Here is a 23396-nt window from a genome sequence, read left to right on the forward strand (position 1 = left end):
GTGTGTGTGTGTGTGTGTGTGAATGAAGAGCGCTATGTCCATAAAAGGGTTCCGTGCGTTCAGCAGCTCAGCACTCAAGACTCTCAGACTACATTTCAAAAGAGACACTTAAGTTGTTACTGAATTAATCTTTGCATTAATAATGTGGTGTGGTGATGTAACTAATATATAAATGACAAACATGAAGTAGCCTCCAGCCGATGTCTCTCAGTATTTAGAAAAACAAAAAGCACGTGTATTGAGGAATGATCAGCTGTCAATCACACGGATCCGGACAGATCACTTTTTCATCTTTATCAGGAACTTTTGACAAAAGATCGCGGCAGTTTATTTTAGTCCACCATCATATCCGCCCAATGACGAGGGTTTTTCGATATTATCGTTAAAAGGTCCGAGCTGGTTTAGTGGGTTGTCAAATAAGGTAAAGTCCACAGCCCGAAGCTAAAATTAACCCACGGACGGACAGCTGAGCGCTCGTGCCAGTGTTCACTGAGTGTCTTTGTCTCTCCACGCGCTGGGTGACAATAACACAATGACGCGATTCAGTTATGCTCAATATTTCTCTTTATTTCGATCAAGGGACAGCGAACGAAACGCATCGCTGTCGAAAACATCAACAACTGAAGAATCAACAGCAGCAAACCGCGACGACGAAATAAAGTGAGTGAATTTGTCGTTCATTCCCTCTCTTTGTTCATCAGCACGTCGCGTCATCAAATAAAGCGATTCTTCATTCACACGCGCGCGCGTCACATTGATGACATGTATGATTTTAAGGGTCTGTATGAAATTTGTATTCGGCTTTATTTTTAAATAATGAACTCTAAGGGAAGCGAGTGATGATTTGTTGTGTTCAATTTTTTGTTTGTCCGTATGGGAGATGGGCAAGTTGTCACGATTTTAACTACAAAAAAGCAAGACACGACTTAAATATTTGAGTATATTTGAATTTAGAGAATTAAATCTGAAACTTGATTTCTAAATTAAGAAATACAACCAGCATTTTTGTAATTGAACCTTTAAAACCTTACTGAGAGACTTCTCCTAAATCCCAACGTGACCTCTCAGACTTTATGATGTGAAGGATGAGTTTGGGGAGGATTTTCTTTGTTCTTCGGAGTGATTTGTGCAGACAGAAGAGTTGATGTGAATGAATGTGAATCAGAGGACTGGACAGATTTGCATGAAGCGGCTCACCGAGGACAGACGGACTGTGTTCAGTCTCTGCTGAAGGGTAAGACACGATGTCATGTCATTCAGTATCTGTTAGATGATCACCAGCTGGACCTTTGAAGTGCAAATCTTTCTGAGGAATTCAAAGTTGCCAAACAGGTTGATTTACTCCGCTGTTTTAAACCATAAAGCGCATTACTCTGTTAGTCCTGCAACATTGTAAGAGGTTATTATTTATGTACAGCCCGACACACGTGTGTAGATAAGCGCACACTACACGAACAGACGGCTCTCCTGCTGGCCGTTCATGGTGGACACCTGGACTGTGTGAGGTCTCTTCTAGAATCAGGTGCAGATCCTGATATCTGCAATAAATACAAAGAGACACCTCTTTATAAAGGTACTTTCTCCATTTCACATAAACAGCACAAAACGCACCTGTAACAAATGTGTTAGAAACATGCATGTAATGAACATCCGTCGTATTTAAAGGCTTCTCGTGTCATCATGATTTTCAGCTTGTGAACAGGAGCGTGTCAGCGCTGTGAAGCTCCTCCTGGAGTTTGGAGCGGCTGTAAACCAGCGTTGTCATCGAGGCTGGACAGCCCTTCATGTGGCAGCGAGACGAGACAGCACCGAGCTATGTGAGACTCTCCTGAAGGCCGGAGCTTCTGTAGATGCCCGAAACGCTGATGACATTACACCCTTAATAGAGGCGGCCCGACACGGACGGACAGAAACTCTCACCTGTCTGATCAGAAATGGTACAGATCAATCATTGCTATAGTGCTTCTCACAGTGTTGGGTTCATGCAAAGCAACTTCACTGACCGTTATACCCAAACAGTGTTGAGATCATCACTTTACCACGTTAATATCACATTAGGTCTTTGAATATTTAATAAACAATTTGAAAATAATGCATCTGTTAAAATGCTTTAGTTATGTGGTGGTTATCTGGATGAGTAAAGTGTAAGGTTGAATGTAAATTGATATTTGTAAAGACCATAAATCACCACAGCCGTCCTCGCCCATCATTTACGCTCCGTGCCTCCACCCGATCTGTGTAGCAACCCAAAACATTCACCTGACTTAACACCTAACCGTCAGCTTAGTCTGAGAAGAAAGAAAGCCCTCTATCTTCTATGTTGTTCATCTAATTTTTACATCTATTCCCACATTTAAACAAAACCTTGTAGACCGAGCGTATCACTCATTGACAAAATGTTACATTCGCTTTAGATAAAAGCACGGCCTAATCGAATGAATCTAAAGGCAAACCCTAACTGTAGTTGTTTTTGTGTTTCGCAGGGGCTCGTGTGAACCTTCAGTCGTGTGATGGAGACACTGCTTTAAGTGAAGCCTGCAGACACGCTCATAGAGATATAGTGAAGCTTTTACTCAAACATCATGCAGATGCCAACACGACATCTAATGAAGGACTTCTGCCTCTACACGTGGCCGCCCAGCATGGACACAGCGAGTAAGACCATGACACACAAACACACAGTCTTCAGATCATTCAGGAGTCTTGAAATGCCATGTTTTTTAGAAACAGGTTATAATCATTTTTATGATTTTAAGACAATAACAGGATAATGCTAAACTAATGTTAATCTACTTTCTTTAAGAAGAGAGACTAAAGTGCCGAATCCACACAAAAAAGTTCAAAGTAAAACTTAAAAAACAAAATGAACCAAGCAGAATAAAAGAAAATAAATCTGTAGAGCACTTAATTTTTAAAAAACTGCTCAAAACAGCTGTGTACACAGAGAGGTGATGCATAAACAAGAATTGACAAAAGCAAGGGCTGTATATACACAGAAAACACTGACGCTATTGAAGAGTGAACAGGTGTGTGTGTGTGTGTGTTGGGGGGGGGGCATGTTAAAAATGTGGGCAGAATGCGATCGTTCCCTCATTAACCTTTTTTCTCATGTTTGGGATTTACATTTATGTACTAGAGATATTTGTATCTGCTGGAAAAATGTGATATAAAGACGAAAGCGGTTGTTGCTTTCTAACATACATTTTAAAAACAAGTGAGACAAAAGAAGTTTCAAATACAAAGCATGAAGTTAATACAGAATGATTTATTTACACTTGAATCTCTTTTACATCGGTCTCATGTCGTGTGACAGCTGCACCAAAGCATAACATCTGCGTGTGTGCCGCGTCCGACAGCTGGTCCAAAACTATAACTCTAGAAGTGTAAACCGTACAGTTTCTTTACCATTCGCTCAGTTTATTAGTGTGCGCTTGATGTTGAAATCATTCATGAAAACAAACATTCAGAAGGTGGTTATTATTTTCTTTCTAGAATTGTGTCCTTATTGCTGCCCATCACTAGTCGGGCAAAGATACGACAAAGTGGCATCTCACCCCTCCATCTGGCAGCGGAGCACGACCGACAGAACATCATAAGCTTGCTGATCGAGTCCGGTTGTGACGTCAATGCCAAACTCTCGGATGAGCGCTCGGCCACGTTTCCCGATCGACGCGCCACCGCTCTTTACTGCGCCATCGCTGCCAGAAACACGCAGGCCGCTGCCACGCTACTGAATGCCGGGGCCGATCCCGACGCGGACCCTCTCAGGCCGCTGCTGTTGGCGGTACGTCAGGGCTGTTTGAGGACCGTCGCTTCGCTAGTAGAACACGGAGCCGACGTTAACGCTCGGTCACCAGACGTGGACACTGATTTTCCAGGAGTGCTGCTGTATACTCATAACTTAAATGTTCTGCACTATCTGTTGGACAATGGCTGTGATGCTCAGGCCTGTTTTAAATGTGACAAACATCACTTAGAGGAAACACACGCATCACAGAACGTAAGCCAAAGAAATGTGATCTCCTCAAAACCAACTCTAAAGGTATTGCTTTCTTATTCAATATCGCTTATGATTATTATTTAATCTGATTGTAAATGTTGGGCGGCTTGGATGAGTACGGTTAAGTGTTTCAACTAGTTTTTGATTAGCACAGGCCTCACAGATCTTATCTTGACAATTTTAATTCTCCTTTTTTTTATTTCAGTTTTGCGAATGGATCTCTTCCTCATACTGGAGTCATGCAGTCAGTCCTGTCATTCATTTACTTTTGGAATATGTAGGAAATGTTCAGGTCTGTAGCAGAATCACGGACCTTTTGCAGAGGAATCCTGTGGAGTGGATGGCCATTAAAGAGAAAACACGTGAGTGCTCTGTGTATGAAATATTACATTAAGAAAACAGATGTAAAGTGCTTATTTAGGACTATTGATTTAGATTTCACACGATCTATTTGACATTTAAAGGTCACATATTTCAAAGCTTTCTAGAGTTTTATTTTAGGTTATGATGTCCTTAAGAATATATATTTGCAGTTTAAGTACCAAAAACAATCACTATATATTTCTACAGCTCCTCTTTCAGGAGCTCTGTGAAGAACAGTTCATTTTGACTTGTAATAAGTAATATTCATGAGCCTCTTTTCTGATTGGCCTGTTGTTGTATGAGTGAAATAACGTTACTCATGGAAGTACACTAAATGTTAGGTTAGTAAACCGAAACAGAGAGACACAGAGACTATGAGATTTTAACCTTACCATGTTTAACTCAATAAACAAACAGACACCAACGGGACCAGTGTCTGTAACTTAAGAAAACAAACAACGTCTGATTTCCAACAGATATTTTATCAAAACTTGTGGTTACCAAAGACTTTAACGTTACAAAACAACACCTAACATCCAGTTAGCAACATTTCAGTTTTCTCTGGCTCTATAATGTAACTTAAAAGTTAAGACTGCTGATAAATCGCATGCGATTGTCTCGCGTACCTCGTCAGTAAAGCCGGTTCATTTATTAGTAGTAAATCACCATCAGCTGCTTTCATTGCGATTTATCATGCAGTCCTACGTACAGGTTGTGGATTTGAGGTCGGACTGCAACATCTTTGAGTAGATTCCTGGAGAAACCAGCATTGAACTGCCAGACTGAAGCAGTTACTTGTGAAATGTTTAAAACAGACGGCTAAAGTTGAACTAATTGTTGTGGAATTTCTGAATAAATGAACATAAGCCATTGTTCTTGTATATTAAGGTTTTTCAGAAGCCTGTGTAATGATTTAGTCTCCTAACATCCGTCGATTAAACAGCATTTTCTCACATGATTAGGAGTTTGTTTGGCAAAAAGAGGTTTGTAAGTGGACGGTGTTTGGGGTGGAGACTGAAGGCGGTGACTGTGTATTCGTGACATAGCAACTTAACGGAAGTACAAATGAACCGTTTTAACTAACAGCTACTTCAAGCATGCGGTGTGCATTTGACTCTTAAATGAATGTTTTGAAACGTATATGGTACTTACATAGCCCCTAGACCTCAGTTATCATGAAAAAAGCCACAAAATTTCAGATTTGACAATACGTGATTTTTAAATTCCTATTACCTGTCCTTGATCATCAAATGGGGTTGCTGTTTTACTTTTTTATTAGGTAACTGCAGTAAGAATGATATCTTTTAGACTGATTTAAGGTTCAAGGATAATAAATAGTGATGTGGAGCATGATGACCGTGACTTGTTATTTGTCTTTCAGTGTCTCCCCGACCGCTGACGCACCTTTGTCGACTAAAGATCCGAGAGCAGATGGGAATTCAAAGGCTGTCGTCTGTAAACACACTGCCACTTCCCAACAAAATGCAACAATATCTGTGCTCCCGGACCATCGGCAGAACTTGCTCGACCCAACAGAGAGGTTCAAATCACACACTGTGACCAGATTTATGTTTTTATGGACACGCACAAAATTCTGCATTAGACCGAAAGAAAATAAGACTCGAAGAACGAAACCATAATGTAATGGTAAAAACATTTCAGTGCTGGATGTTGACAGACTTTTTGCCTATTGTGTATCGTTAGTACGACTGCTGTGTCTTTTGTTTTGTTGCTTATTTATTTTGTAACTTTTTTTAAAAATAAATTATTAAACCATTTTATGCTAATGTGACTTTGATTCTCTACATTAGAGATGTGGACACGCATGTGCTGCAGTTTTCATTGACCATTTCGAGTGTTGTCATGCATAAAGATGCTTTTATGAGCAGACATTCATTTCAATTCATTGTAATGAGCTAAATTTAGCACACCTGGGTTATGATCAGGCTTATTAGTTTAATAGAAAAAGATCTATAGAAGTAATAAATAAATCTCTAATCAACAACGTGACATTCACTTTCTACATGGTTACAATAAAGACATTATCCCGCGGTTTCACAGACAAGACATAATGCTAGTCCTAGACTAAAACATGAAAATAACTTACACTGAGAAATCTTAAAACATGCCAGTGCCATTGATTTGTCTCAAGATACACACCAGTAACAAATTTTTCTAAGGCGTGTTTATAAAAGATACTTAAACACCTTCATTTAACTGAGACCTAGTCCTGGCTTTAGCTAAGCCTTGTCTGTGAAACCAGGCTTATATGTATTTAAATGCAGCACACTTTGATACCATACAGCAATCAGAAAACGAGTTTTGTGTTCAAGGAAGGCAATGTGTGCTAACCCTAACTTGTTTAGTTTAACTTGAATCCTTACAAAACCTGCAAAAAATCATACAAACTAAAGCCATACAAAATCTCAAAATCATAGCATACAAACACGCGCTTATTCTTGCTACTTTTGTATTTTAAGTGCTTTGAGAGGAAATTTTAAACACTGCCCCTCGTGTGTAAAATGTGATCACCTAGCCTAGCATGTGACAGCGGTGCGTTATTGTGAATAAATGATAGTAAGTTAGTAGTCTCTTATCTGACAGGAAGCTAAATAAAGCCAAACACACTGAAAATGGAAGAGGAAACAGCTGGCTTAGTGGGAATCGGCTTGACGACCACGTGTGTGGTGTTGCTGTGAAGTCCATCGAGAAAGTTGTGAGATATTTCGATATTTGTCTCTGAAGTTTTGTTCCTGATGAACGGCGCGTCAGCGTGAGGCGCGAGAAAGCGTGCGTGATGCCCTCGGTACTCAAGCGCACAGCACGCGCACACCACAGTCCTCAGCGGCTCCACATCACTGGACAACAACAGGTCTGGTTTTAAGTCTTGATAAATCATTTTTATTCTCTCGCCGTTCTGTACCGGAGATCTGCTGTGTACAGTCCCATTGGTATTATTTTTAAGGAAATGCTCCCATTGTTCTCGGCTGCCCGAGGAGCAATGCGGTTCCTTCCAGAAAGACGCCGGCAGCTGCCTGTTGCGCATGGGCACGTGACCCGATCGCGGTTCATCCTCAGAGGTCGTATTCAAATCCAGGTTCAGATGTTTTTCCTCAAAACTCGAATCTCTTCTGTCAGTCAAGCTTCGCACATCCCTGGATCGAGTTTCCTCGTGTCCGCACGCAGCAGATTTCTCCTGGGATATTTTCAACGGCTCGCTCGTTCTGTGTGAATGACAGCGTGGTATTTTGGCGTATTTCTGTGAGAATCGCTTGAGTTGTTTCTGCAGGTATTTCCGGTGGTCCACGGAGCGTCTGCAGGGTGCCGATCTGTCGAGCGCTGCCTTGATGTCGCTTGATGCCAAATTGACGAAGTTCAGAAGCGTTTTGACCTCGCTGTCAGAGTTTGCCATCTCATCCATTCAAATGACACAAATCTAACTTCTGTGTTAAAAGCGTGTTGTTATCGACACTCCTGTAAGGGACTTCCATCCATATTTACCATAATGTCCACAAATGGCGCATTATCCTTGTTTTGCATCTCGTAAAGCACACTCTGTCTATATTTTCAAATAAATGACGTCCAGCTCGTGTGGCTCCTAGAGCAGCTGAAGCTGAATGAATTCAGACTCGCTGTAGACAGTTATGGTGCTCTCCTTGAACCAATCAGCGACCTTATTTTGCTCACAATGCACCCCAGTGAGCCGTCGAGATCCCCGGTGTTGCATTCTTTGCCATCCCAAATTGTTGTCATGGAAATTCTCTAGGGAAAATCGCAAACAGATGCAATATTTCTTCGTCTCACACCCCCACGCTCACAGAATTCTATTTAGGCAAAATTTTTAGGCAAATGTGGTTTAGGAACGAGAGTTCTGCCATGCCTCGTCGGTGCAGGAAGACATGCGGCTTAAATAAAGACTCGCTTTGGGTCACTTTTGAAAACTGATCTTAAGTTCTCTACCTTAGAGTGATGTCATGTCAGAAGAAGCGGGATTTTGGGGGAGGAGGGGCACTAAGGAGATGGGTGCATAACCATGGAAAGGGGGCTTGAGCGCTCAAGAATCTTGTCTTTCTGTTTGCCCCCTCAATCGAGCGACACAAAAGCTGAATTACTCATTCAAACCACTCGGGACAAAGGCGGAGGAGCTGGATAGCACTCTTGCATTTGTAGTCAAACATTTGGAGACTTAAATCGAGTCGTCATGAAAGAGAAAGAGTTAGACAAAGCCCATAGAATTGCCATCAGCAAACATTTTCCTGTGTCATATTAGTGGGGTCTCCATGGCTCCTTCTGGCTTGGGGACAATAGCACAAGTTTGCACACTCGAATACTGTCACCCTGCCAACGGCAACAAGGGCCAGAAACAGGACAATCCCCGCAAAAAGCATGAGCACCACGGGGAAGGTTGCAATAGAAAAGGAAAAAGGGGACTTGTGAAATGCTAATTGAGCTCCGCTCCTCATTGAGAGCAAGGCTACCTATCGTCCTGCTCAGCCTCCTCCCCCTGTCAGAGGAGTTTTAGATGGAAAGATCAGTTGTCTGGACTCTAAAGCGAAACAAACGGTCAAGCAACTCGCGCTCGCAGATGTGGAAAACAGATCTGGACGAGACAACCCTGTCACATATTAACATTTCCGTATGACTGGCACAAAAGTACATAGATACATCATATCATACAAATGAATTATGGTCTGTATCATCTCTACAAGATAAGTGTAAATATTCAATGCAGTTCATGTGTTTAGGGGCAAATGCGACTGTCCCTCATCATCTAATCCAAGTCCACAGTCCCCTTGTGCCCACGCTTCTCTACTGTCTGTGTCAATAGGCCAGTAAGACAATAGCACAGGCCTCAGATCTGTTCTTTTGAAGTGCCTGTGAAAGAAGGCGATGAAGAGGATGGCCTAATAAACCCCTGGAGATGTCACTAAGACACTGTGAGTAAGATAGATGACTGAACTTTTGGGCAGATGGGTTAAGTCACATAAAATTATTTTAGAAGAGAAAGCTTAGACACACACACACGCACGCACGCACAAACACTCAGTTTGAACCCATCATTTTAGAAGTAGACATGTCAGCACACTTGAATACTGTATCGGTTTCATTTAAAATGAAAGCCTAAAAAAGCCTGTAAGTGATGCTAAGAGGTCAATATCAAAAAAGCAAAGATCATGGGGCCTCATTTATAAAGCGTGTGTATGCATAGATTTGATCATAAAGCGTGCATATGCAAAAATCCACTGCAAAGTCCATATTTATTAAAACTGTCTTTGACGTGGAAAACGCCATGTCTGGGTCTGAGCAGATGTACGCACTTTTCCTTATCCGATTGCTCCATGCTTTTCGAAAAGGATTTAAACATTGACAGGCGCTCTTTTATATGTCAATGATATTTATTGGGCATCATTTAAATGCAGAGATCTGAAACTGCTCAGCTGCACACAAGTTCAAGATCATTTGCGGTTTACAGATTTCATATCTATACGCGCGTTCTGTGTGCACGTTCGTTTAATGAATCAAACTTCACACTCTTTAGAAATAATTGTGAGATCAAATTTAGGATGTTTTCTATAGAGCATTTGATAAATGAGGCCCCAGCTGATGAAGGCAAAGTTGAACTGCAAATAAGACCTTAATATGTCACTTTCTGTTAAAGAAACATGATAGTCACTCAAATCCTACAGGTTCCCTGCTGAAAAAACCAGCAAGACCAGCATATGTTGTGTTTTGGTGCTGGTTTGCTAGTGAAAACCAGCTAAACCAGCACCAGCATTAGCACCAGCTAAACCAGCACCAATCCAGCATCCCATGCTGATCATACCAGCAAGACCAGAATATGTTTTGTTTTGGTGCTGGTATGCTGGTGACAACCAGCTAAACCAGCATAATTCCAATGCTGGTCCATGCTGGTTTGATGCTGTTTTTTTTTAGCAGGGTTTGCATTATATCCGCCTGCCACTAGAGAGCAGCAGCAACGCACTGCTAAGTTCATCTCTTAATTTGCGTTGGCTTTCAGTCTATGGCTGTCAGAAATAGCTTCCTGTGCCCACAGACATCTATGCCTGTGCCCTCATTCACTCTATAGAGGGTATGCACGTGACATCATCTTCGGCGAAAGTGACTGCGGTTACACCAACTGAGTGGCAAAAAGTCTGAGCGACAGCATTAACATAACGTGGAAAACATGTCTAAAATGGAAAAAGTAGTTGTGTGATCGACTACAGATTCAACTAAAATTTGGAGCTGTCTTTTTCCAGACTGCAAAAAAGGAGAAGTAAATATATGTCAGGTATGAAAAATGTTTGGATAAAAAAATCCTATAAAAATACACCAATGAATACTCTTATTCTGTGTAATTGCAAAGTTCTGTCAGTGAGCCTTCATTAAAAAACATCCATTGATCCAGATAAGCGTTGTGTTCTACAAAGGTGGGATGGATTAATAGTGTTAGGCAAGACAAACATATATTTCAGGAAAAGCAATGTCTGAACACATGCCAATGTCCACAGACTACTGGTTGTTCGGCAAGTTGTTAGGGTCACTGTTAAGGCCAACAAAATTCAATCTAAGCTGATAATGGTCAGCTTTACTGGCATTTTCGCAGCAGCCGCTATGAAAACCAACCATTTTGTTGAATATTTTGCCACTCATCAGGACGAGCTCCGAACTAGTAGTTGACTCGCAGAACTGAATGAAGATGATGGAGTGATCTAGTGTTTAGAGCTGGGCAAAAAATTTTATTTTTTGATGACTCGTATTTTTACGTGGTCGATTCAAAATCGATTCTTAAAGAGCAGAATCAATTTTTTCTTTCATATTTATTTCCGCTAACATTGAACGTAAGATTAACGTTAATCTAATTACTAGTATTCTTCACTAGATGTCACCCTCTTTTTTGCCTTGCGTGATGTTACTAAAGAACGAGAGGCGAGCCTGTCATTCATTCATTTAGTGCTTAAAATGGCGGTTTCAGGTGCTTCATTGATGTTGATGCCACCTTTACATAAAGTCAAGAGGTATGGAAGCATTTAAGATTTCACAAGCAAGACGACGACGATAGTGTTGTGGCTTTTCATTTCTGTTTATTAATTACCCACTTGTAAACTGCTGTTTACTGTTCTTTTTTATTAATATAGTATTTGTAAATCTGTATTCATTCAGTTGAATCGAGAACCGAGTATAAAAACCGTTTTGAGAACCGGAACCGAAAATTGAACCGAGAACCGATTCGATAGCTTGTGAATCGAAATCGAATCGATCTGGAACATCTGAATCGATACCCAGTCCTACTAGTGTTTGGCCTCACGCTCGTTTCTCTGGTGTGCATGAAATTTGGTATTGGTATGCTCTCTGCTCTTATCATGTAGGACTTTATTATGTTAATGAATTGAGTGATGCTTTATGTCAGATTATCAAAGGCAGGGACTATTTAACCATAAGGGAAAAAGTGATAGATTATATTTACACTAAGTGACAATAGCTGCATTTTCTGAGCGATATACTATTTAAATCGTTATACAATCTAGTCACACCATGTTGCAATAAGCGTAAATACTAATTAGATGCTATCTATACTTTATATTGACAGATACTATATTTGCACCTCAGTATTTTTGTACATTAACCAGATGCATTAAAACCACAAGAGTATCAGAAGTGACGCTGAAGTCTTCTCTGTGTTCTTTCACTTGTGTCAGATACTTTGTAAACCCCATTCCGGTCATCTGAAATACTTTCTGTATTGATCTGCCCTATGCCATAATAATCCTTTCAAACAGTTCACCATCCACTGTAAATGCTATTATTCATTTTTATTGGTTTTACCTCACATATATAAAATATATATTACAAAAATAAAACACAAAACTGTGAAACATCCTGTTCAAGCTTGCAAAAGTGGTTCTGGTCAGTTATTATTGTCTGACCCATTCTCTCAATGATCGTGAATAACTAACCCTAACTGTAACGGTTCATACCTGAGAAGCTGAAGCTAAGGGACGGGACATTTCTGAGATATGCTGTAAGTGAGCAGTCACAGCAGACCAGCTTGACCCACAACTCTGAAGAGCTACAACCGAGCGTTTGAAAAAGACTTGGACAAGAGGAGCTGCATTATAACTTCCATCCACAGCCCTGCTGAGAAACAAATGATGTCATTTGTGTCATTAGACATAAAAAGCATTTATCCAAGTACTGTAATACTTTTGGTTTGTTATTCTACTGCAGATCTGTGGACAAAAGCTTCTCAGCCTTTACATTGTTTATTAAAATAGTGCGCACACACAGCAGAATGGACAGATGCAGCTCCAAACATTTCAAGACTAAGAGATGCTTATTTCTCCCTTAAACATCTTTAAGCATTTAAACAACAACAACAACAAACAGACAGAACCAACTTGAAAAATCCCCATAAATATTTAGCCTTTGTATATATTGATTATGCAAAAGAAAAATGTTTCCTGCTGGAAATCAACAGGAAGCTAACATTATTTTACAGTATATAATTATATGTTTGATACAATATGCACAACAAATTTACTTCTAGACACACGCACGTACACACATGCACACTCACATGCGCGCGCGCACACACACACACACACACACATCAACGCACGCACATACACACACTCACCTGCACTCGCACACACAGAGTTAAAAACCTTTACTCACTACAGTGTGGTAAAAGGAGATAAAGTCATTTGTCTTTGTAGGGCAGTACACTACTGTACTCCATTATGTAAGCTGTGTCCCAATTCAAGGGCTGCGATCATCTAACCCTAACGACCTTAAAAGGCGAGCACTCAGTCTTTCAAGGTGGAAGCCTCAGAAGTCCGTGAAGAGAACTGAAATGAGACGGTCTAACCTTTGGAGGACCCATCATTTCCGTCACCTGCTGTTAGCAGGACACAGGGAAGACGTGTCTGACTTATTAAAATAAATATAGAATCAGAAAAATATTAATTTATTTTAGAAAATATGACACGTTGATGTAGATTCAACTATTTAACAGTATACCTGATTAACAAACACAACATAAAAATATACACAACATAAAAAGAATAAACATAACTTATAATACTAAAACAGTGACAAGAAAATTTTTTTCTGATATAGAATTTTCTTTATTAAAGATTTTCATTGTTTATTTTAGAATATCCAGCCATTATATGCAGCCGTTACAGGCGCGCAATGAATCTTGGGATAGCCTTAATTGACGCTGCTGTGACGCAATCGGTCGCAGCCCTTGAATTGGGACACAGCTAAAGTCTGTCAACTTTCTAGGTAGTGAGGTTATTTGAAAAGAAGAGAGATGTGTTTGCTCAAACAGGGAGTCTGTATAAGTTTCTCCAGCAGCTGAGATAAAAACACACAGTTTGCTGCTGTACCGTTCACATTGGGTAGAACTGAGAAGCCGCTTCAGATGACTGGATTTCTACTTGGGCCATTTTAAACTGAGTGCACTGAAGCCATTTTCGCAGCGTGAGAGAGAACGACGAACAGCCGGGACTCTGCAGACACTGATGGTTTACTCGGTTCTGAATTGCTTGTAGACGCAGTTGAAGACCCGCAGACAGATGCTATTGTCAGACAGACAGACATCATTGAGTGAGATTTTGATATTCATAGTTCTGTTTTAGTATCAATGAAAAATAAATCTGACAACATGAATTGGGGTTGGACAGGGTAATGAATATGATGAATACTTACATTTAGATTGGACTGAATCATTGGCAGCCACATGGGAATTAACTAAAGAGAAGAATTCATTTAAATAGGATAAACACGCGGACCGATCTTGTCAGTTTCAAGCACTGGTTAACTGTCTAATAAGAAATAACACTTACTTTTACAAAAATGGTTGAGTTACACTCCTGTAAAGCTTCCATTAAGCTGATGACATGCAAACACACCATCTCAACCATCTGAAAACAGAAGAACACAGAACGCAGTGAACATGAAGTCAGCGAGACTCATTTTACAGAATTTTTCAGAAACGTTGTGCCGCTAACACAATGCTCTGCCAAATGAGCTACAGGAACACAATGAAGATGAGTATGAGCTTTGAAGAGATATATATATATAATATCATCCCATCTATTCAACAAGAGAGAATCACATTCAGTCCAGATGTCAATAAAGCTCTAACCACTTTGTTGTGGGCCATCAGTTGGAGGATGCTGGGAGTTACACGACTCCAGAACTCCAGACCCGTAAGGATGGCGCCGGACGAGAACTCGTTCTGGTTCTGATTGGTCGGGGCGGCTGAGGCCTGCTCACAGTAGATGGTCCACAGCTGAGCGAACATGAAGGCGTGAAACAGGGAGCACATGTGGAGAACCGATGTCTACAGACAAACACAGAAAAAACAACATCAGCGTTACGTTCACCTTTATTACACTGAACTGCGCCATTTTATTACCTTGGATTGCTCGGGGAATCCTATGAGGATGACGATGAGATGATCGGCAATATGAGATCCAGCATCCAGTGGAATGGGCATGCAAGGCGTTGAGCCCTGATGCAAAGCACTGTGGGTAAGAGAGCCCAAAAGAAGCCATGACAGCTGTCGAACGTGCGACACACATTCAATGAACTCTTTAGGTCTGAGAAAGCAAAAGCAACAACAAACATTTCTGTCCCATACTCAAAAGATGATCTTTAGAAAGTTCATCCAATACTGGTGAAGATAGCGGTTTTACCCCTGTTGCATAGCAGAAGGAGGATGGTAAAGCCACGGCAAGTAGCGAATAACTGCTTTGTTGTCTCTGTGGTTGCCTTTGCTGATCTCCATGGCTGCCAGCTGAGCCAGACCGACCTTCAGATTCCCACCAAATGTGTCTTCATGCAGTGGCTGACAGCACGCCTTCATGTGACTCTACGTTACATACAACACATTAAAACCCTTTTAGTCGGTATCACTAAAATACATCTTACAACAATTGCAATAATACCATTTATTGCTAATTTCATCATTTTCCAGTTTTTTTATTCTTTTCCTCCATATTCTGTATTTCCATCACATCTCTACAGTAAATCTCATATCTAACAATCCAAAATTGTGAAAATTGAAGTGAACATAGATTAAAGTTAACTGTAACTCATTATTAAATACCTTTAATTTGGTGAGCGTGTGCATGTCTGCTATGAAGTCTAAGATCTCACTGAGATATTGTCTTAAACACTCCATCGCAGCAGTTGTACACTGAAAGAACAGAAAATCTGTGGCGTCAGTAGCAGATAACATTACACGCACACGCCCGCACACGCACACGCACACACACACACACACACACACACACACACACACACACACACACACACACAACACACACACGAGTCTCACCCCAGGTAAAGCAGCTATCATGTGCTTCTGAAGTATAGTGGATTCAGCCAACCGCGTACCGATATCTGAACAGACAAACTGAAGAGAAAAGCAAGCAGAGGTTAAAGCATTAGTGAAGTTTGTTTAAACTGATGATGGTTGATGTTCAAGGTGAAGCAGCACCTGGACCAGCAGCAGCAGGTTTGTGTCAGGAACAGACGACTTGAATTTTAGAGCTTGAAGTAACTCCAGAACTACAACACGTGACATGTAGTATTTGTCTCTTTCCTGCATAAACATATTAACATAGAGAAAATGTGATTTGTTCATATTGATTCAGATCAACGATGGAATATTGTTGAATTTTCCTTAAGTGTGCTCCTCTTTTCCTACTTTACAGAGATACAGAACAACATCTTCTTCAAGAGTTTAACCCTGCTGACCTTTTCTCTGTTTAAAATCAGTGTCTCAGTATGAACTCCAGAGCTAATCTCAAAAAAATAAAATAAAAAATAAACTATATGTAAACTATATATAAACTAATTCACTAACTGAACACAGCTGCATTCATTATTTAAAATTTTCTGCAAAGACAACTGCATCTGTATTCTCGCTCTTCAGAAACACCTTCAATAAAGTTTGTATGTTTCAACTGTGTGAAACGATTATACATTAAGTGTCTGAGAAAAACAGCCTTTACAAATACTAGCACCAAATACAATAATGTTTGGAAAAACTGGACTTTTCTCACATTGTGACTGTGTCTTGTTTAGGGCAACATCAGATGTATCACTGTGCTGAAAAAGACTGAATGTTTTTTACCTTGCTGAAGGTTTTGTAGCATAAACCGCAGATCTCTACGACATAAGAGAGATTAAAAACCCCATACTGGATGACAAAACTCATGAGTTTAGAGAAGGGATCCAACAGACTCTGTGTCAAAGAGGAAAAATAAAGTCAACATTCCCATCAACATCTCATGTGTCATGCACAATACTGTCACCAATGATGGGTTTGAAGGCGAAATGAAAGAAATCTTACTCTTGATGCATTTGTGATGGGAATCTTTAGCAAGCAAATAATGATTCTCAGACTTGAGTCCAACAGGCACTTTTTGAAAGAAATAGAGAAACACGTTAACACACAAGAATAGGAATGAATGTCTCTATTGTTGAGGTGAACATAAAGCTGGCAGTGCACCTTGAGTGGCAGAACAGAAGGTAGTTTAGTTAAAAACGTCTGAAACTGATTGGAGATGGTCGTCCAGAGGTTACTGGGGGAATCCATGGGAAGAGTCTCCATGAAGGTGGCGATGTTGTCAAGACAGTGCAGTATTGTGCCTCCTGCTGGTAAAGTCTTCTTAGCATTCAACCCCTATAACAACAGAAACTTCAGTTCATGTATTCAATTTTATTTTATTTATATAGAGCTTTTACGAATTGTGCAGCTTCACGTGAAATAGAAACAAAGAAAACAACAAAGCATGGTAGTCTTTTGGCACTTTTCCATTGCATAGTACCCCACGGTTTAGTTTAGTTTGGGTCGGGTCAGCTCACCTCACTTTGGCGTGGTTTGCTTTTCCATTGAGTTTAGTATCACTTCGCAGTGGGAGGAATTATAGGCGTGTCGTTATATTTGCGCTGCATACGGCTGTGACATCATACAAGAGAGAGCGTCCTTGTACATTCCCAAACATTTATTTATTTATCAGTCCGCCACAAAATTAAAATTGGCCGCCACAAATAGAAGTTTACTTTGCACATCGCGTTTATAACTAACTCTGTCTCACATAACAGTTTCTGTTCAAACACCCGTGGCGTCAGTCGACGGCTCCGCTGAGCCTCAATGAAGTTGCATTAAAGCATCAATAATACTGACGTGCACGTCACGAATGTGCCGCCACAAAATTAAAATTGGCCACCACAAATAGAAGTTTACTTTGCACATCGCGTTTATAACTACCTCTGTCTCACATAACAGTTTCTGTTCAAACACCCGTGGCGTCTCTCGACGGCGCTCCGCTGAGCCTCAATGAAGTTGCATTAAAGCATAAATAATACTGACGTGCACGTCGCGAATGTGCCCCCACAAACTGCAAGTCTGGAAAAAACTTTTATGTGTTCCTGATTCACAACCTGTGGATGTTTTTAATCGCTAAAAGGGTGTTTGGAAACTTAAAACAGAGCACAGATGACAACATGTTTGCTCGAGACAGCGCAAGCTAGCAGCAAGCTAAAGCTAATATTTTACATAATAGGATGACGGCGCCGATGACGATTCTCTCAGACCAATCAGTGAACTACAGTGTTTACGCGTCACGTTTGGTATCAGCTCGGGTCGCTTGGAACCCCAACCGAGGTGGTACGAAAAAAAGTATCGGGTACTACGAAGTGATCCCAATGGAAAAGCTCCCAAAAGTGGGCTGACCCGACCCGGGCTGGACCGGACCGTGGGGTGCTATGCGATGGAAAAGCGCCATTTGAGAGTATGGCCAATCCGGGCCTGTCTTGTTCGCCTGTGTACACGACTCCGGGCTTTAGACTACTACACTTAACCTAACATGTCTTTATTTGAGCAGTTTTCTATTTTGTATACAGCGTTATTGCTTCAAAGTACTTTGTTCTTGATTGATCTTCAACTTTATTTAAATATTATGATGTGTATTCAGGCAGAACAAACAGACGTACCTCCAGGAGTTGATTCAGCGCTGCTATAGAGCTCAGCTCATTGAAATCTATAAGTGATGTGGCCAGCGTGCGTAGAAAACTTCCATCTGAACAGCAACAACACAGCGAGAAATCATAAAAAGATTGTTTCTGTACTTTATGTCAGCATGATTCTTTTGAGTTTCTACAAACCTTTAATGTTGCTCTGGAAAAGTTGTGGCAGGATGCCGTTGGGAGCGAGCTGGTGCAAAACACAGCGCAGGAATTGCTTGGCCACACCAGCGACATTACCAGGTATCAGCATGCTACACACATGTGAGACACGTCACGTACATATGCTAACAGAAGCCTTGTGAACGTGTTCTTAAGATGTGACTTACTTTTCAGCCTGGCCCGTGAAGTTGGAGCTTGAGGCCAACCTATAAAACACAAACTAAACTGAAGAAACTCTGTAGTGAATGGTGTCAGATGGACGGCAAACACACAACAACGTACCTGCCCACAGATTGCATGATCTCCAACAGCAGCGGAGCGGCCAGGTCAGGACTCAGATGGATGAACATGGACAGAACCACCACAGCCAGAGCTAAAGTCTCCTCGTCGTACTCCTCTAAAACCGCCCCGCAATCCCGACACCTAGTGAGGTTCAGACACGGTGAAATTACACTCCGCTGTACTTTATACTGTATATACGATCGACAGTCCTCATCTACCTGTCGGCCATGGCGCTGGGCTGCTCATCGCCGAAGTCTTCGGGCGCAGGAACGAACATGCTGGCGGTACTCGGAGCCGAGAGCAGACTGGTCTTTGTAAGACCTGCTAGTGGAAAACGTAAAGTATCTTAAGCACAAAGTGGAATCACAGCGGTAATGTTGAAATGTCAGATGTCAGGTCTGGGTCTCTAACCCGTGTCCCAGGTGCTGATGTTGTGTGGCGCGCTGGACTGATGCTCCAACTGTCTCTTCATTAACTGACACATAGTGACTGCGCCCAGTGAGCCTCGCTTCACCTGACGATACTGAGCTGCCAACAAAAGCAACACATTTCAATAATGAGCCAAAATGCATGTGGTTATGAGCAAGAGGTACTGTTGGATAAATTTAAGGAATTTCTTGTTTACTGGACACTGAAGAGCGGTGGCTGGTTTCAGGGACGGTGGCCTCCAAGGCCGGAGCAGAGGCCGATTCTCGGGGCTTCTCCAGGTTCGACAGAGATATCTGATCTGTCAAATCACACAGGTGTACAACAATGTGACAAAATGAGTGTGAAAATATGTCAAATGTGCATTTCATATTATTCTTACATTCAAATCTTTTTTTTTTTTAAATATGTACCTTTTATACTCAACTTCTCGTCTTGCACTAGCCCTATGATGTGTGTCCGCAACCTTAAGTATAACACAATCATGTCTAAACGTCACACATGAGCAATGAGTATTTTTTAAACTATACTCTTTTCTCATACTTGTAAAGACTGGAGCAGTGTGTTTCGCATGTGGCGTGATTTCGATGTGAAGAAGATGTTAAAAAGTACATATAGTTTTTAGAAAAAATGATGATGGTTTCCTAAATAAAACCCATAATGCCCGGTTGGGATCATTTAGAGCTCTTTGAAGCTGCGGTGAAACTGCAATTTGGACCCGTTGGGTTCCACTATATGGAGTAAAATCCTGGAATGTTTAATGGAAAACTTAATTTCCTTTTGACTGAAGAAATAAAGACATAAACATATTGACATTTGGGGGGTGATTTTCAGGAAAATTTCTAATGAATGTGGAGAAATCCTTTAACAAAGTACCTGCTTATCAGTAAACATAAAAAAACATAAAAAATAAATACTTTTTCTTGTCCCAGCAGAGCGCTTTTTTATTAGTAATGTTCATTGTTTTGGCCCAGCTGTAAATTGTATTGTTTGTTATTCAATAAACGAGAACATTTTGTAAAAATCCAGGAGAACAACAAGATTTGCTAGACAAGATTTGAAGCTTTCTCTTATTTTTCATGTTTTTTTTTCCAGGACTGGAAAATTAGTTATTAGTTGTTTTCCAGGACACATGGGAACCCTGTTTTGGTTATACTTTAACAGCTACTCTTTACAGTCTCACGGATGGTTATTTTTACACTTAATGTCAACAATGTGCATGTTACATTTTTACAAGCATACTTTTAGAGCTATGCATTTAACAGTGCAGTTGAAGTCCATACAGTTAACAGTAGTATGTGTATGTATAAAACACACTAGTAGCCAATCAGCAGTAAGGGGCGTGTCTACTAATCGTCATCGTTGCCTGGGAGGTGTATGTGTGGGGTGGGTCTATCAACAGACGGTCCAGATTCTATTGGGGTAGGGCTGTGTTTGTTTAGGTGATTTCAAATGTCAACATTGGCTTTTTGAGATCATGCACCCCAACTTGAATGTTCAGAGGGTTAGGGTTAGGGTCATTTTCAAATTCATATACATGTATTGTGAAAGATTCATTATTACCTGAATAAAAATCATAAAAAGAAAGAAAATGTGCACACACAAAAACAAAGACAGTAGTGCTTGTGAAAATAATGACAAGGAGACAGAGAAGCAAATAGAATCTCACCTGATGACTGAACTGATTCGGTGGCTGGCTCTCGCATTTTGTCTGGAGTGTTGAAAGAGATGTCCAGATATTCCCTCTGGATTGCACTGACAGCGATCTTCCTTTCTTTGCGCTGTCGTGGCACAATCTGGATCTTAAATTCCGCCTCATCGCTCTCATCGTCAGGTTTGGTGTCACTGTCTCTCTCATCAGTCTCCTCATCATCTCCAGCACGAAAACCTCCTCCGGCTTCTTCCACCGTTAACGGATTCAATGATGTGAGCGCGTCCAGACTGACGTGCAGGAAGACGGGTCTCGTCCCAGAGTTGTCCTCGGACTGCACGCAAGAATCATCCAAGGATGCGTTCGGTACACGTGACGTCTTTTTGAAAAGATCTCTCTTTTGTTTTAGAGTCATGGTGCTCTCTTGATGAGGTGTGGAGTCGAGGAGATCCAGAGACGCTTTCGACGTGACCGCGGGGGGTCTGACTTGGGTCCCGCAGCCGACGTTCTCCCCGGCTGGAGCGCAGCTCCGGTCGTGCTCGGAGCAATCCTTTACGCTGACCTGAACGAGCGGAGACAGGTGTACTGTGGTGGTGTTGGATTCATCAGGTTTGCTAAGCACACAGCTGGGGAGTTTGAGGGCCTCAAACAAGTCCTCGTTGCTCTCGACTATGCGCAGAGGAGGCAGAGGCTCGAACACCAGAGAGTCGCTATCGGACAGCGAGAGAATGGAATGCTTTTCTGGGATGGACGTGCAGTCTGAAGACAGGTCTATGAGGTCTGGATCCTCTTTGTCAGGATGAGGTCGGCCCGGCACCGTCAGCGGCGAGTCCGGCAGACCGGTGGGTTTATCGTCAAACGTCTCCATACAGCTCAGACGCACCTCTGGTATAACCGGTCTGACGTTGTCATGCGGCGCAGCGGAGTCTCTTCGATCCACAACCGAGTGGCCGTTCGAAGAGTTTTTCCCATGCCGCTGAGCTCTGTGCTGCTGTCTGGTTATAGAGGAGGAAGACGACGGATGTACGGCTGCAGGACCCTGCATGTCACAGCGGTCGATGCAGGACTTGCGGCGATGCTCGTCCAGGTTGAAGAGGATAGAGTCTGTGTTGCCGATGTCCAGAGATTTCTGCTTGTGCATGGCTTGCAGTCTCTTTTTCTTGCTGCTGCTGTCGTCTCTGGCAGGATACAACAGAGCGTCCTGCAGCGTACCTCCCTCCTTGTATTCGGCTAACTCGATCTCACCTGCGGAGAGGACAGCAGAAGAAGAGCGTGCGAGATGTTGAAAGCAGGACGGTCGGGAATATTAAAGAGGGCTAAAGATATTTACTCACTCCTCTGAGCGTTAAGCTCCACAGGCTGATACTTGACGGACTTGCTGCCCCCGATCCGTTTGAGGCGAGCGAAGAAGGTCTGTGATTCCTTATTGGCGGCTCCCGTTGGAGTATCATGGATGTCAGATTCGTCAAACACGCTGTCTTCCTCTACACAGCAAACGACACGGGGCATAAGGGTGTAAAAATAGGATCTCAGGAGCTCTCTCCCATGACACGTGACATGTTTGGGACATTCTGCTCGTACCTTTCTCTTTCTCACTATAGCGGCTGATGTTGGAGTTGTCACTGTACAGCGGGCCAGCGGACACATGCGACCTGCAGCTGTGGTACTGAGCGTTCAAGGTGTTGATGGTGATGTGGATGAGATGAAGGACCACATCCTTACTCACGTCCATATCTCTATATGGATACTGAAGCACGGCATTAGTCAGTAGCGAATCTTTGGTTAGATACACTAAATGTGTCGGCACATGGAGCCGTATCAACCTTTGCACGTGCCGGTGACATCGTGTTCACCAGCTTGTTGCTCTTAAAATAATACAGCTCATCAAATAGATATAACAAGCAGGTAACAAGAGGATTCTTACCATTCAAAGCACAAAACACCATAATGTTGACACTGAGTTTTTTTTTTATTTTGAGTAGCAACAAACACCAGCGCCAACAAAGCGGTATAAAGTAAAAACAAATAAAGAGTGAAGTGGTTGGGGGCTTTAGTGTGGCATGCTGACCCCTGTTTCTGTTCAGGTTTGTATACAACTCCCTTTTGAACACACAACAAATATTTTTTTGTAAATTATAACAATCAACATGAATAATTATAATATCATGGGCAATAATCAACTATTATGATTTACAAGTAGTGGTGAAGAGGAGACAGACTTTTTTCGAAACAGCTAATCACAACACACTGGGACAGCTAACAAATCTGAGCATATAGGGGTGGTTTCCCGGACAGGGATTAGTATAAGCCAGTACTAGGCATTAGTTTAATTAGGAAATATAACTAGTTTTAACAAACATGCCTCACTAAAAACATTACTTTTTGAGGCAAAACAAAGGGCACTGATGTATTTTAAGATATGTCAGTGCAAGTTGTTCTCAGTTTGGACAGCTCTTACATTTATTT

At 41.6% G+C, this 23396-nt stretch overlaps 3 protein-coding genes across 4 annotated transcripts in view; 1 reads left to right on the forward strand and 2 right to left on the reverse strand.

Annotated features, from left to right (window-relative positions):
• Window positions 1-32: 32 nt before the first annotated feature.
• On the forward strand, window positions 33-6140 carry asb2b (ankyrin repeat and SOCS box containing 2b). Its single transcript, XM_055173187.2, has 8 exons — window positions 33-660; window positions 1119-1234; window positions 1418-1573; window positions 1692-1937; window positions 2484-2655; window positions 3493-4042; window positions 4206-4362; window positions 5745-6140. Exons 1-8 carry the CDS (start codon window positions 533-535, stop codon window positions 5921-5923), a joined length of 1704 nt encoding a protein of 567 aa, XP_055029162.2. The 5' UTR covers window positions 33-532; the 3' UTR covers window positions 5924-6140.
• LOC129418242 (protein FAM181A-like) lies at window positions 6124-12456 on the reverse strand. Its single transcript, XM_055173192.2, has one exon. The coding sequence runs from the start codon at window positions 7782-7784 to the stop codon at window positions 6972-6974; it is 813 nt and encodes a 270-aa protein (XP_055029167.1). The 5' UTR covers window positions 7785-12456; the 3' UTR covers window positions 6124-6971.
• A 152-nt stretch (window positions 12457-12608) lies between these two features.
• unc79 (unc-79 homolog, NALCN channel complex subunit) overlaps window positions 12609-23396 on the reverse strand; it is a 40520-nt gene continuing 29732 nt past the window's right edge. Inside the window, exons 30-51 of one of the 2 annotated variants that reach the window (XM_055173185.2) lie at window positions 22512-22677; window positions 22265-22414; window positions 20949-22175; window positions 19479-19580; window positions 19265-19381; window positions 19072-19174; window positions 18854-18994; window positions 18739-18777; window positions 18551-18663; window positions 18380-18465; window positions 16893-17066; window positions 16734-16802; window positions 16515-16625; window positions 15876-15980; window positions 15714-15791; window positions 15483-15572; window positions 15070-15245; window positions 14790-14973; window positions 14517-14714; window positions 14215-14292; window positions 14078-14119; window positions 12609-13947 (exon numbers count right to left, since the gene is read on the reverse strand). In XM_055173185.2, the coding sequence (XP_055029160.2) occupies window positions 13759-13947; window positions 14078-14119; window positions 14215-14292; window positions 14517-14714; window positions 14790-14973; window positions 15070-15245; window positions 15483-15572; window positions 15714-15791; window positions 15876-15980; window positions 16515-16625; window positions 16734-16802; window positions 16893-17066; window positions 18380-18465; window positions 18551-18663; window positions 18739-18777; window positions 18854-18994; window positions 19072-19174; window positions 19265-19381; window positions 19479-19580; window positions 20949-22175; window positions 22265-22414; window positions 22512-22677 (3738 nt within the window). In that variant the 3' untranslated portion in view covers window positions 12609-13758. Of the gene's footprint in view, window positions 13948-14077; window positions 14120-14214; window positions 14293-14516; window positions 14715-14789; window positions 14974-15069; window positions 15246-15482; window positions 15573-15713; window positions 15792-15875; window positions 15981-16514; window positions 16626-16733; window positions 16803-16892; window positions 17067-18379; window positions 18466-18550; window positions 18664-18738; window positions 18778-18853; window positions 18995-19071; window positions 19178-19264; window positions 19382-19478; window positions 19581-20948; window positions 22176-22264; window positions 22415-22511; window positions 22678-23396 lie in introns of both variants that reach the window. The other variant, XM_055173184.2, reaches the window with a different exon arrangement.

The sequence above is a fragment of the Misgurnus anguillicaudatus genome, chromosome 7 (genome assembly GCF_027580225.2).
Source record: "Misgurnus anguillicaudatus chromosome 7, ASM2758022v2, whole genome shotgun sequence".
In the NCBI taxonomy this organism is placed as follows: domain Eukaryota; kingdom Metazoa; phylum Chordata; class Actinopteri; order Cypriniformes; family Cobitidae; genus Misgurnus; species Misgurnus anguillicaudatus.

What these genes read in the sequence shown, in the direction of transcription:
- asb2b (XM_055173187.2), top strand. Translation starts at nt 533, where the DNA reads ATGACGCGATTCAGTTATGCTCAATATTTCTCTTTATTTCGATCAAGG. An exon ending in CACCTGTCTGATCAGAAATG is followed by an intron (nt 1,938 to 2,483) that starts GTACAGATCAAT and finishes TGTGTTTCGCAG; the next exon opens with GGGCTCGTGTGAACCTTCAG. An exon ending in GGCCATTAAAGAGAAAACAC is followed by an intron (nt 4,363 to 5,744) that starts GTGAGTGCTCTG and finishes TTTGTCTTTCAG; the next exon opens with TGTCTCCCCGACCGCTGACG.
- LOC129418242 (XM_055173192.2), bottom strand. Translation starts at nt 7,784, where the DNA reads ATGGATGAGATGGCAAACTCTGACAGCGAGGTCAAAACGCTTCTGAAC.